This window comes from Accipiter gentilis, chromosome 6 (genome assembly GCF_929443795.1).
Source record: "Accipiter gentilis chromosome 6, bAccGen1.1, whole genome shotgun sequence".
Classification (NCBI taxonomy): Eukaryota; Metazoa; Chordata; class Aves; order Accipitriformes; family Accipitridae; genus Astur; species Astur gentilis.
Genome location: NC_064885.1, coordinates 44794646 through 44806473, shown reverse-complemented (window position 1 = coordinate 44806473; position 11828 = coordinate 44794646). Strand labels below are relative to the sequence as shown.

At 48.0% G+C, this 11828-nt stretch overlaps 2 protein-coding genes across 4 annotated transcripts in view; one reads left to right on the top strand and one right to left on the bottom strand.

Annotated features, from left to right (window-relative positions):
* Positions 1-656: 656 nt before the first annotated feature.
* On the bottom strand, positions 657-10587 carry COMMD2 (COMM domain containing 2). Of its 2 annotated transcripts, XM_049802766.1 has the most exons (6): positions 10262-10587; positions 8263-8417; positions 3660-3737; positions 2956-3038; positions 1444-1617; positions 657-943 (listed from the first exon to the last, which is right to left on the bottom strand). In XM_049802766.1, exons 2-6 carry the CDS (start codon positions 8309-8311, stop codon positions 746-748), a joined length of 582 nt encoding a protein of 193 aa, XP_049658723.1. In that variant the 5' UTR covers positions 8312-8417; positions 10262-10587; the 3' UTR covers positions 657-745. The 2 variants fall into 2 exon arrangements, with proteins under 2 accessions (XP_049658723.1, XP_049658722.1); XM_049802765.1 differs by lacking the exons at positions 8263-8417; positions 10262-10587 and adding an exon at positions 3906-4025.
* A 252-nt stretch (positions 10588-10839) lies between these two features.
* RNF13 (ring finger protein 13) overlaps positions 10840-11828 on the top strand; it is a 46927-nt gene continuing 45938 nt past the window's right edge. The window contains exon 1 of one of the 2 annotated variants that reach the window (XM_049802339.1): positions 10840-10941. The gene's annotated coding sequence lies outside the window, so the exon portion shown is untranslated. The remainder of the gene's footprint in view (positions 10942-11828) is intronic. The other variant, XM_049802340.1, reaches the window with a different exon arrangement.

Here is an 11828-nt window from a genome sequence, read left to right as displayed (position 1 = left end):
GATCTGCCTCCCAGCCCGTGGTTTTACTTTTGTGATTTTTCAGATCACCTTTACATATAATCAGTATGCTAACTGGGTTTTCTGTGGTAACCGCTCCTTGCAGAAAGCGTGTGACTGCCGCACAGGGGTTATAGAGAGGTTCATTAAAATGGGAGCATTAGCTTGATTGTCCTTTCTTGCATTATAGAAGGGTAGCAAAGCAGCGTTAACACCCAGCCTCTGAGCTGACTGAATCCTTTGGAGGAAGAGGGCAGTAGTCCCACACGTACTCTTACACGTACATGGAGCTAGATGGAAGAAACATTCCTGTGAAATATCATTTCTACCAGTCTAGTGTTTTGTTTTTTTAATTTCAAAACAGAAGCAAAATCAAGGGAAAAAACCTACTTGATAAATGTAAAAATAAATGTGCAGCTTCATGTAATATTAAGACAGCTCTCCTTAATGTAGGAAAGCTCTTCAAGTAGAACTATACTAAGTTAGGGGTAAAGAAATTTTCCGCATAGCATGCTGAATTTCTACATCTGCAAGTAAAGCAAAAACCAATTACCTATCTCATATCAGGCAGGTGTGTAAAGGTAGCACCAGAGGACATTCAGCCTATAATTAGTGGCTCAAGATCCTGGCACAGGAAAGCGTTTCATCTGATCCAGATGTTTATTTTTCCTCAAAGTGTATTTATTTGTGAACATTGTTTTTAGTTGCTTCACAAACTGCTTAGTAAGACAACAGCCACAAATCGATACTATTTCATGTTGCGCACTATTCTCCTGCAATGGTTTGTTTTCATTTCCCCCAACGCTTGTTCCAGTTGATGAATTAGGTGGAGGAGTGTAGAAGGGTCGGTTTGCAACACTTGGGCAATTTGATCTTCGTTCTGATTAAGATGTAGCTTCATAGTCACAGCAGGCTTAATCTGTTGTCTCAGGCTTCTGCTTGCAAGCTGCATGAGGGAGTTTAGATGAAATGGGAATAGGGAAACAGACAAACAGACAAAAGATGGTTATCAACTTCCATATTTACAATTCACAACAGGTTTGCAGGACCCACTTGGAAGACTGTTTAAAAATCCTTTTCATCCACATTAAAGACACACAATCTATTATTTAGGTTTATCATTAGGCAACACTAATCCACCTTGATCAATGCTTTCATACTATTTCTGAAAATTAGGTGATAACTAAGAACAAATGTATTTAGTATATGCTAAAAAATGGAGCTATGAATTCAATTTTCAGAAAGCAACATCATTACATATCCTATTCATCTCATAACTAGCTATCTTTGATGCAATAACAAAATTATGTCAGTTTTAAATACAGGAAAAACTGTTCCCTCAATTACTTTGAAAGAATATAAATTCATTGTTTAGTAGTTGTTTATGATGTTAAAAAAAAAAACATAAAGTAAAACACAGAATACTGAAAACATAAGAGAATTTACCTGCACATCCAGTCTCCATTCAAGATTGTGGTAGCTGGGAAGCTTTGGTGCCAGCTCGCCGAGAATGCTTCTTATCTCCTTCCTGTTATCGAGGTATAGCTGGAGCAGTAATTTGTTCAATTCATCTGAGAATCCCAGAACATGAATGGAATCTTGGAAGTCTATCTCAGAAATCTAGAAATAACAATTTAGGCCTTAATACGGAACTATGTAATAACCGTTATTTGTTGAGAAACAAGTAAAACGATAAGTAAACATTACGTATGGTGTGGTGCAGCAATTTTCCTGCAGGGATGTGCGAGGACAATTCTACAGCTAGGACAAAACAAATTATCCTGGTTTTACGTGATTTACACATGTTGATGTATTACAGCTGATTTGCATCAGCCTCAAGAGCAGTTTTAGATTATTTTTTTTTTAAAAAGAAAAACGTTCAACATCCTCACATTTAAGCCTCCACAGAGAACAAAAAGCAGCACAAAAAAGCATCTCAGCTTTGTCATGAGGAAGTACGTATTTCGATCATCAGTTTATCAACAGTATGTTAACACAGTACTGATACTTGAATTATAAATCATAATACTCTGAAATGATCCAAATGTCTGCACATGTAAGTGAGCACCAGGTACAACTTTTAAGGCTCATGTTACAGTACCTCAGAGTGGCCCCAAGAAGCCGATTCCCACAGGTCAATGCCTCTGTGCTGAAGAAACTTGGCTCATCCTTGTGGAAGCAGTTATTTACTCAATAGAAAGTGTCATACCTTTACAATGCATTTGTACCATAAACACATTCTGTGATCAACTATATTCTACCATAATACACTATAATTTATCTGTCAGTCAAGTCACCTTACTTCAAGGGAAGATTCTGCAGTATTTCAATCCCTTCCCCACCTGCTCTTCAGAACAATGCCTACTTGAGTTTAAATTACGTGTCTCTCTATCCCTTCTCCATGTCTTCGTTGTTCAACTCTTCTACTGTATCAACAGTAAAAAGTCTTTCCAATGGAAGGAGTTATTATCCAACTATGTATTTTTTTTAATTTTAGTATCTGCTCACATTCACCCAAACTTCTGATGTCAGGAGCTGAAAAGGGTCTCAAACCTACTGTATCAGACAAACACATGGAACGCTTAACCGTGGGTTAGTACAGCACACATCCTGCACAGCAGCTGAACAACATCACCGTCACTCAAGTTTTGTTATTTAGATAGAGCTTAATCCTGAAGCGTGCTTCTCTGTATGGACTACATTACTGCACGTTCTTGCTATACGCCACTAAAACATTGTCGAGTTTTAGCTTCAGACACTCAATACAAATTCCAGTGATCCACGCAGATGCAGTGTTTCAGTAAGAGAACAGAGTAAACTTTTTTCAAATTAAAAGAATACATGTCATCAGAATTTTGAACTACATTTTCCCCGTTCATCAGCATTTTCAGAGCTGTAAGTGTTCAGAAGACATCTCTTGAGCGTGTCCCTGCATTCATTACACAAAGGTATCCTTACCATAAGCTTGGAGCTTTCCGTAAGAAGGTAGGTTAGTCCTTCCACCCCACGCTGAATGGTGTCCACACCAACGTTAAGTTTTCCTTCAAAGAAAGCACAAGGTACCTTTTACTTCCTTATGAAGCTGCCGCAGCCACGATATGCACAACTGGAAATTTATCCACAGCTACCTTGCAAAATAGTCACCGAAAAGCCAAAAAGAAAAGCAGAAGGTTGCGCACCCTTCAGGCAGCGCGTTACTCCCCGCCCCCCCCCCCCCGCAACGAACAAACCAACCGGAACCCCAGAACAACCCAAACCCACCTCTTTCGGCCCCACGCAGAGAAAACCGCACGCTCACGTACCGCAACTGCGCCCCGAATGCGCGGGCAGGCAACGGGCCAGCCCGCAGACTCCCTCCCGGCAGAGAAGGGCCTGCGGTCACCCCCCCCGTCCCCTCCCCGGGCACCGAGCACGACCGGGCGGTGCGTGCCCGGGGTCCCGCCGGGCCCGGCTGCCCGCGGCCGCTCCCCTCCCCTCCGGCAGCCACCGCCTTTCCCGCTCTCCCGCCCCCGCTGCGGAGTCGCCGCGGCCGGCCCCGGCCCCCTCCTCCCGGTGACAGCCCCCCGCCCCGTCCCCGGCCCCCTCCTCCCGGTGACAGCCCCCCGCCCCGTCCCCGGCCCCCTCCTCCCGGTGACAGCCCCCCGCCCCGGCCCGGCTCTTACTGGCGGCCGCCTCGCAGGCCCGCGCCGCCGCGCCCCGCCGCAGCAGCTCCACCGCCAGGCGCCCCAGCTCGCCGACGGCTGAAACGAGAAGAGGCCACTCCGCTGCAGGCCGCGCCGCCGGCCGCCCAGCCCCGCCGGGCGGGCTGCGCCCCCCCAACCACCGCCTCCCCCCCCCCCCCCCCAGCCACCGCCTCCCCCCCCCCCCCCAGCCGGCTCCGGGGCGGCCGGAGGCGGACGCTGCCGGACCTGCGGCGCCCACCCGCGGTAGGCAGCCCAGGTGCGCCTTCTGCTCCTCCGACAGCACCAGCAGCATCCCCGCGCCGCCGCCGCCCGCCCAGGAAGGGGCCGCGGCTCGGCGCCCGGGAAGCGGCGGCCACGGCGGGGCGGGGCGGGGCGGGAGGAGCAGCGCCCGCCCCCTCGGCAGCCCCTCGCCGGCGTGAGGAGAGGCGGGCGGGGCCGGGGCTTCCCCGGCCCCGGGCTGCGCGGAGGCGGCGGCGCTGCCGTGAGGGGAAGGCGGACGGAACCAGCCTGGGGAGCCGCGGGGGAGAGAGGGCGCGGGCGCGGCGGGAGCGTTGCCGGCTGCCCAGCACGCGAACGGGCAGCGGCCGGAACGACGAGGTCCCCCCGAGGTCTTCGTTACTGCGGTGGAACCGTTCTCCCGTTTCACACACCTGCGCCGAAACCCTCGTTTTAGCGAGGTAATTCCCTTACCCGACCTGACGTAGGCGATTCAAAGCCATTTTGCGCGTACAGCCCGCGCTAACGCCGAGATCCCACGGGGGGGCACTGTGCTGCATCGGCCAAATTTAAAGGAAAAAGATGACACTGGTGACACTGCCGCGTCCCACCGGCCGTACACAACGGCGTTTCTGGGCTACAGTCACCCGGAGATGGCACCAACGTTCCCATCTGCCTAAAATGACTTTCTGAAAACGTGTATTCCTACCATGTTAAATAAAGCAAAAAAAAAAAAAGATAACAAGGTTCTGAATTACTAAAACAATGCGTAACTTCTCATAGAACTTTTTTCTCTTTTAGGAGGTAGTTCATTTCCTCAAAGAGAAAAGGCTGGTCAGCTTTTGAAGGGTCTGTTTTAGAACAGAATAGCCTTTGGAAAATGTGAGCGGAAAAATACTTGACTGCATTTTGTTACCAGACTGAAGGACTGGCCTTTCCTCAGTAATGCTATGCTCTTCCACGAGACCGGCAGTCAAGAACCGTTTCCAGCTGTCCCACACATCTGGGTGAAATGTCACACCTGCCAACAGTTACATTCCAGTATAACTGTATCTTCAATTTATAAACTAATAAATTACCATAGCTATATCTACAGGAAATTTTTGCCACTTTGTGGCTGGGAAATAGGTATAGAGCAAGTTCCTGCAAGGCCAGTGGGGTGGGGGTTCTTACTCTCCAGGAGAGTAGCCTTAACGCCATGGCTTCCTTGTGAGCGGCTATCAAGCTAAATTAATCTGTTCTTGGTAAGTTTGTCCATTATTTCCACTCTCCCTCCACCCCACCCTGTTTTAAACTTTCACCCACCCTGTTAAGTGCTCTGGTTAATGATGGTCAATAGATCTCAGGACCAAGACCTTTTACTATGCAAGATACTAAAATACGTTATGGATTCATTCCTAACCTTTTCCTTATTTAGTTCGAGTGCTTTCCAGGAGCCAGTCCAGTGTTACAAGCCCAGATAGAGACTCTGAGATACCATATGTAGGACTTCAGCACTTGTTCTTCGGAGATCTTAAACAATAGCTTCACATTACTTCTTAAAATCGTAATGGAGGAAGTAGAGATAACGACTGTGAATCAGCGTGAAGGGAATGTAATTTCTTAGCCATCCACTCAAATGAAAACAACTTTTGGTGGTATATTAGGATTGCAGATTTTTGTTCCTAGTTTTGGCTTTCAAGCATGACCTTCCAGCAGATGTTCACATCCAAAGTAGCAAAGTTCCTCATCAACTCATCCAAATAATTTATTTGCCAAGTCCTTCTATGCATCTGACCTGTGGATTCCACAGACAGTCCTGCCGTATTTTTTCCAAGCTACAAGGTAGATTTTTGTATTCTCTACTTGGCACATCTACCTGGACTTGGGGAAGTATTACTCACAGACTCACAGAACGGTTTGGGTTGGAAGAGACGTTAAAGATCACTTAGTTCCAACCTCCCTGCCATGGGCAGGAACACCTTCCACTAGACCAGGTTGCTCAAAGCCCCGTCCAACCTGGCCTTGAACACTTCCACGGATGGGGCAGCCACAACTTCTCTGGGCAACCTGTTCCAGTGCCTCACCACCCTCACAGTGAAGAACTTCTTCCTTACATCTAATCTAAATCTACCCTCTACTCCACTCAGGACAGACTGTTCACTGGTGCTGCTAAACAATAATTCAGGTGTCTTTATTTTGCACTCAGCCTGTTTCTGGTTGGTATAACCAGAAGCTGAATCAAAAAAAAAACCCCTCCAAACCAGTTCAGAAACTAACTTCCCTTCTCATTTGCTGATTCTTCACCCAAATCTTCCTGATTTCAGTCATTCATCTGAATTCCGTCTGTCCTTTGCCAGTTTTAACTCCCGCTCAGGACCTCTGTCTCCTCAGCTGATGATTTGATTTACCTTAGCAATTTTCAGTGTCCTGCCTATGGCTGCTCTTTTATCCAGCTTCGGCCCCTAAAAGATTATACTCTGCCTTCATAACACTTTTCATCTGAAGAGCACAAAAGATCTTAAAATATTGTAACTCTGATGTAAGAAATAATAATGATCCCCACTTAACAGAAGGGAATACAAAGCAAGGAGACACTTATGTATACTGCAGAATAAATTAACCAATATGATACTCTATGCTACTATAGTTAGACCATTTCTAGGACTTGAACTAGAAAGTTTACAAGTGCAGAGACCTGGGTGACTTAGCTAAGGTTATGTTCAATGAGCACGGCAGTACTCTCACTGCATTGGAAATTCTCATTTCAAGACATCCTCTCCTGTTTTCCATACTGCGTTTAAACCCTGCCATAGAATATATTACAATTTACTAAAGAGAAAGTAATTATGGAACATAACTCCCTTCCTTGTTCAAATAAAATGTATTTTTAGCACTTCTGTTAACATGGTCCGTTTTGTTTACGATTACTATTCCTTGCAGTTACCGATGCATCATTTTTTACTCTCCATTTATTTTGTGATTTCTGGTCTGAAGGACACTTTATGCTGACAGATCATCTCTGAATTACAGAAGACTCGTGGATTTTTGTGTTTTGAAAGAGAGCCAGGGAGCTGTGTTCTGAAAGCATACAATAAATCACACATTTTCCTGCTGTCTCCAGTTCAGTGGCAAGTAAAGCTAGATGTTCTAGAAGAAGACACTCCCTTTAAACCTACTGTAAACAAAACAGAGGTTCACAGAATATTTTTCCTAGGAATTCTCAGAAAGGTTTCAACCTCTCCTCTCATTTGCAGCCACAATCAAATGCAAGCAACTTTGGAGGAATGGAGCTAGTATTTGAAAGAGGGTGGGATCTCTAATTAGTTGACAAACTATCAAAATAAGTTTTTACAAAGACCAATTCTTTCATGGGAGTAGGATAAAGATTACATCCATTAGGATCTCCGTTATATTTGTTTACCAAGATATGTAAGGCATCTCTCGACAAATATTTAAGTTCGGTGGATCAACATCAATTTTTTTGCAGGCAACTGCCATCTTCTTCTACTCATATTTAAGATCAAGTGACTCCAAGAAAATAGATTAATTCTGGCTACTCTGCTCTTGGCCAACAGTTTGGCTTTGCTGTTTAGGATAATACATCTTTCAGCTCTAGAAATTCCTAACACATATACGTACTCTGGTAGAATTACAGATATGCACTGTCTCCTCTCAGCAGGCTAATTGACCAATTAGCCTTACAAGAGTTAATGCATTAGCTAAATGGAATTTTGAGAAAGATACAACTTTTACTTGTATATGTTTCTAAAGAACATATACATTATATAATGAAAAACTTTGAAGGATTTTTTTCCTCCAGAAAATGGCAGAGAAGTGAATACTAAATGGGACAGCTTATCTTATACTTTTAATCTTTTTCATATAAAAGTATCTCCATTATGTTTGGATAATTTCTTTAAGCCAGAAATCTGAAAACCTTTGGTTTATTGTGAAGAAATATGTGCGTATATGTGCGTGCATATTTTAAGAACATAGTACAATAACAGACTGTGAAATCATAAACTAAAGGTGATTAGAAAGTAAGTTTAGAAGTGAGAAAAGGGAATACAAATCTTATGCTTGAAAAGCAAGTATAAAAACGATGGGAGAAGGTAAAAAAGAAATAAGAGGGAGGCGATAACAAGCATGAAAAAAGGAGGAAAAAAACCCCTGAATATCTATACGTACAATACTAATTCCTAACTACTACTCTAGGAATCTTGGTAATTGGGTCAGAATGGCAGCTTGTTTCCTTTGTGCCATAAGAGCATCAGTAGGATAGTGCAGAGAAATACACAGTATACATGGCAAGAAGAATAATGAGGCAAAGTTGAAGATTGGAAACATAAAATGAACCAACAGGTAATACGAAGATATTATCTACCTAACTGGAATGTGCAAATTTCTAGAAGGATTTGCTCAATAGTAGGCATGTACAATCCAGCTGTGAAACTGTGATGTTCTCCACTGCCACAAAACTGGTGTGATCCATCTTCGTGAAGCCCTTTCCTTAGCAGGCATCCAGTCCACTCAGGAATCCTATGGTATGCCAGGCAGAAAAAAGACGTACTGTGTGAACACAAGAACACCCTGTGTTAGGACCATTTTAAAATAGCCCAAGGACGAGTTCAGAAAATTGACCAAGTTGTGGAATACTTTAACATTCCCAGAAAGAAAAAAGGTATATGCAAAGGCTATCTCCACTAATTTGTGTAAAGGACATTAGCTCCCCAGCTGGCCTCAAAATAATAACGGACATAGCTGTTAGAGAGATACATACCTTCTGGAAATGCTTCCCATTATCTCACAATGAAACTGGGGAAAAAATCCAGATATTATCTCCCATTATTGAGATGAACTTTTCCGCTCATCCTCTCCTGATAAGGGAGACTGGTGTCATAAGCTAGAAACCATAATATGTGCTTTTAAAATCCCACAATGTTTTCGTGAGTTCCCTTCCTTTTTCATCAGTCACTACATCTCCCAAGACATTGCTACTGCTATCACAGAAAATTACAAAGAGCCGCGCAGATCCAAATGTTGACAGAAGCTGCCAAACCAGTATGTAAGGTAAAAGTCCACCAGATTTACATGCAGTCAAGTATTACAGCAATGAAGAATTTATAAATTCATTAAGTACTCCTGCATTTCATATTTTGTAGGAAGAAATCATTTAAAAATCACAGTGGTTTTTACATCCTTGCTTCCCAGTGAAACAAAATTGACCTGAGAAATGCCTGTTCACTTGCTATTTACTCCCCACTGTACCAGCTTTGAAACTTAGCAGCCAGTTTGGCAAAGGCAAAACGTTTCGAGTACAATTAAGTTCCTTTACCTGTTGTGAATCTGGTCAAAGGATAAAAATTCATACTGTTTCCAAGTGGCTGGTCAGGCAGTCGTAATTCTAGTCTACATATCCCTTCTGTGTGGACAGAACATCCTGTATCTTGCCCAGAGAAAATGTTATTGTAAGCATGAAGGAAAAGAGTAATTAAGGGAAGACACAAATGTGTATAGAAGTGAACTTTAGAGAAAGGCTGCATGTTTTTTTCCATAAATATTATTCTGTTAAAGCTAAGCATACCACACATTGAAGGAAAAGGACGTTCACTCACTGTTCTCGTGTGTATGAGATATTGTCAACCCCTGAAGGATACAAAAGCGGTAACTGGCATAACATAGCAAGTACGTTAATTATCATAGGATCGTTTAGGTTGGAAAAGACCTTTAGGATCACCGAGTCCAACCGTTAACCTGGCCCTGCCGGGTCCACCACCAAACCGCGTCCCTAAGCGCCACATCTACACGTCTTTTAAATCCCTCCGGGGATGGTGACTCCACCGCTTCCCTGCGCAGCCCGTTCCGGTGCTTGACAGCCCTTTCGGCGAAGAAATCTTTCCTGATGTCCAACCTAAACCTCCCCTGGCGCAAATGGAGGCCGTTTCCTCTCGTCCTATCGCTTGTTACTTGAGAAAAGAGGCCGACCCCCGCGTCGCTACCTCGCCCCGCTCACTTTTTGTGCTTAGCTGACATTTCTCAAGCGCGTTCTTTCCTTCTGTTTTGGTTTTTTTTAAACACAGAGCTGGGCTACAGTCAGCGGAGGGCCCCCCGCCTCCCACGCACTGCTGAAGCCCGCCGTCCTCTTCTGAAGCCCCCCCGGCTCCCGCGCCGTCCCCCGCGGCCCCCGGCGCCAGCTGCCGCCGCCGCTGCCACCCGGGGGCGTGGCGCGGGCGGGCGGGAGGCGGTGGCCGGTGAACGCGTAGGCCACGCCTCCAGCTCCCACAGGAGCCGGCGGGCTGCGAGCCGAGGTGAAGGCGGCGAGGGGGCGGCCCGGCGCCAGGGAGGCGTCTGCAGCGGGAGGCGCCGACGCTTGTCTCCGTTACCTGCTTCCCCAGGCTCCCTTCGCGGGACCGCTCTGCTGTCCCCCACGCTAACCGCCAGTTCGGAGGCGACGGCAAACCCTGGCCGAGACACGCTCCCGCCGCACTTGAGGCGCTGAGGAGGCCGCGCCGCGCCGCGCCGGGCCGGGCCGGGCCGGGCCGCCAGTATCGGAGAGCGGTGACAAGCGGACACGTCTGCTCCCCTCGCCTTCCCCCAGGAGGCCGCCGGCTACCGCCGGCGCGGGTGGCCGGTGCGGGAGGGGGGCGGCGGCGGCGGCGGCGGCGGCGGCGGAGCCACCGCCACCTCAGCCTCAACCGCCTCAGCCCAAGTGGGCGGTGTCGGCGGCGGAGGGTGAGGCGGCCGCAGCTAGCCCGCCCCGCCCCGCCCCACCCCCTGCCCAGGCGCAAGGGCGCGGTAGAGGCGGGGCCTCCCCTCACCCCGCGGGCGGGGCCGACTGCAGAGCTTGGTGCCGCCCGCTCGCCTGCTAAGCCCGCCCCGCGTCACGCGCCGGCGGCTGAGTGGCAGCCCCGGCGAGCAATAGCCTGCCCCGAGCCGAAGCCTCTTGCTGCGCCGTGGCGGGGCGGGACTTCCGCCGTGGCCTCTGAGCGGGCGGAGAGCGCCATGGAGTCGGCCTAGGCGCGGCCCTCGGCTCCCCGCGCCGGGCCCTGAGCCGGGCCCGCAGGTGAGGGCCACCGGGGCGGGGGACGCGGTCGCCGGGTCCCCTTGGGCCTCTTCCCTGCTGCTGGCCGCCCTGGCTTCGCGGTGGTTAAGGAATTAGCGGGCCTGTCGCTCCATTGCGCAGCGCTTATTCGCCTCCGCCCTTCGAGCGGCGAGGCGGGGCCGGCCGCGGCCCCGCGGCTCGGGCCCCGCCGCGGTGTGCCCGGCTGCCAGCGTCGCTGGCCCTGGGGCTTGCCTTTCCCGCGGGCCGTCGCTGCGGTCTGTGCGGAGATCCGCCTCGGTCGGTGGGTAGAGGGCTCGCCGGGCATCGCTTCGAGAGCGATGGAAGCTAAATCCTCGCTCTGGCCTTGTACAGCTCTGCCTGCTGCGTGGTTCCTCGGAGGCTGGCTGTGCGCTGAGGCGCTGGCTGTGCTCGGAAGATCATGAGTAGCATGGAGGCTGGCTGGCTGACGGCCAGATTGCTAATAAAAAGAGGAAAACAAACCGAGAGGAATCGTTCCTGCGCCTTAGCAGATCGGAACGCTGAACCTCCTTTGCGTGCATTAGTTTTCAGTTCAGCGGATAGATCTTATATGGAGATTCGGGTCAGTAATGATACGATGGCATCAAAATGCAAAAAGCCAGAGACACTGGGGCTTTTGGGGATATGTGTGAAAATTATTGATATTTGTGTAACTTTTGTTCATCCACTGCTTGGGTGGTTTTGGAAGGTGCAGCCCAATCTACCAATATATTTAGAATGTTGTCACTGAGTCTGTGGCAGGACAAAGTTTCTGTATGCTCATGTGACTTGTGATTGCTGTGAGCATTGTGATCCTTTTTGGCACTAAAATAGAATTTAAGTTTGTTTTAATACAGATGTGCAGGTTAGGGTTTTTTTTTCCACCAATG

What these genes read in the sequence shown, in the direction of transcription:
- COMMD2 (XM_049802765.1), bottom strand. Translation starts at nt 3,972, where the DNA reads ATGCTGCTGGTGCTGTCGGAGGAGCAGAAGGCGCACCTGGGCTGCCTA. An exon ending in ACCGCGGGTGGGCGCCGCAG is followed by an intron (nt 3,738 to 3,905) that starts GTCCGGCAGCGT and finishes TTCTCGTTTCAG; the next exon opens with CCGTCGGCGAGCTGGGGCGC. An exon ending in CGGAAAGCTCCAAGCTTATG is followed by an intron (nt 1,618 to 2,955) that starts GTAAGGATACCT and finishes TGTTATTTCTAG; the next exon opens with ATTTCTGAGATAGACTTCCA.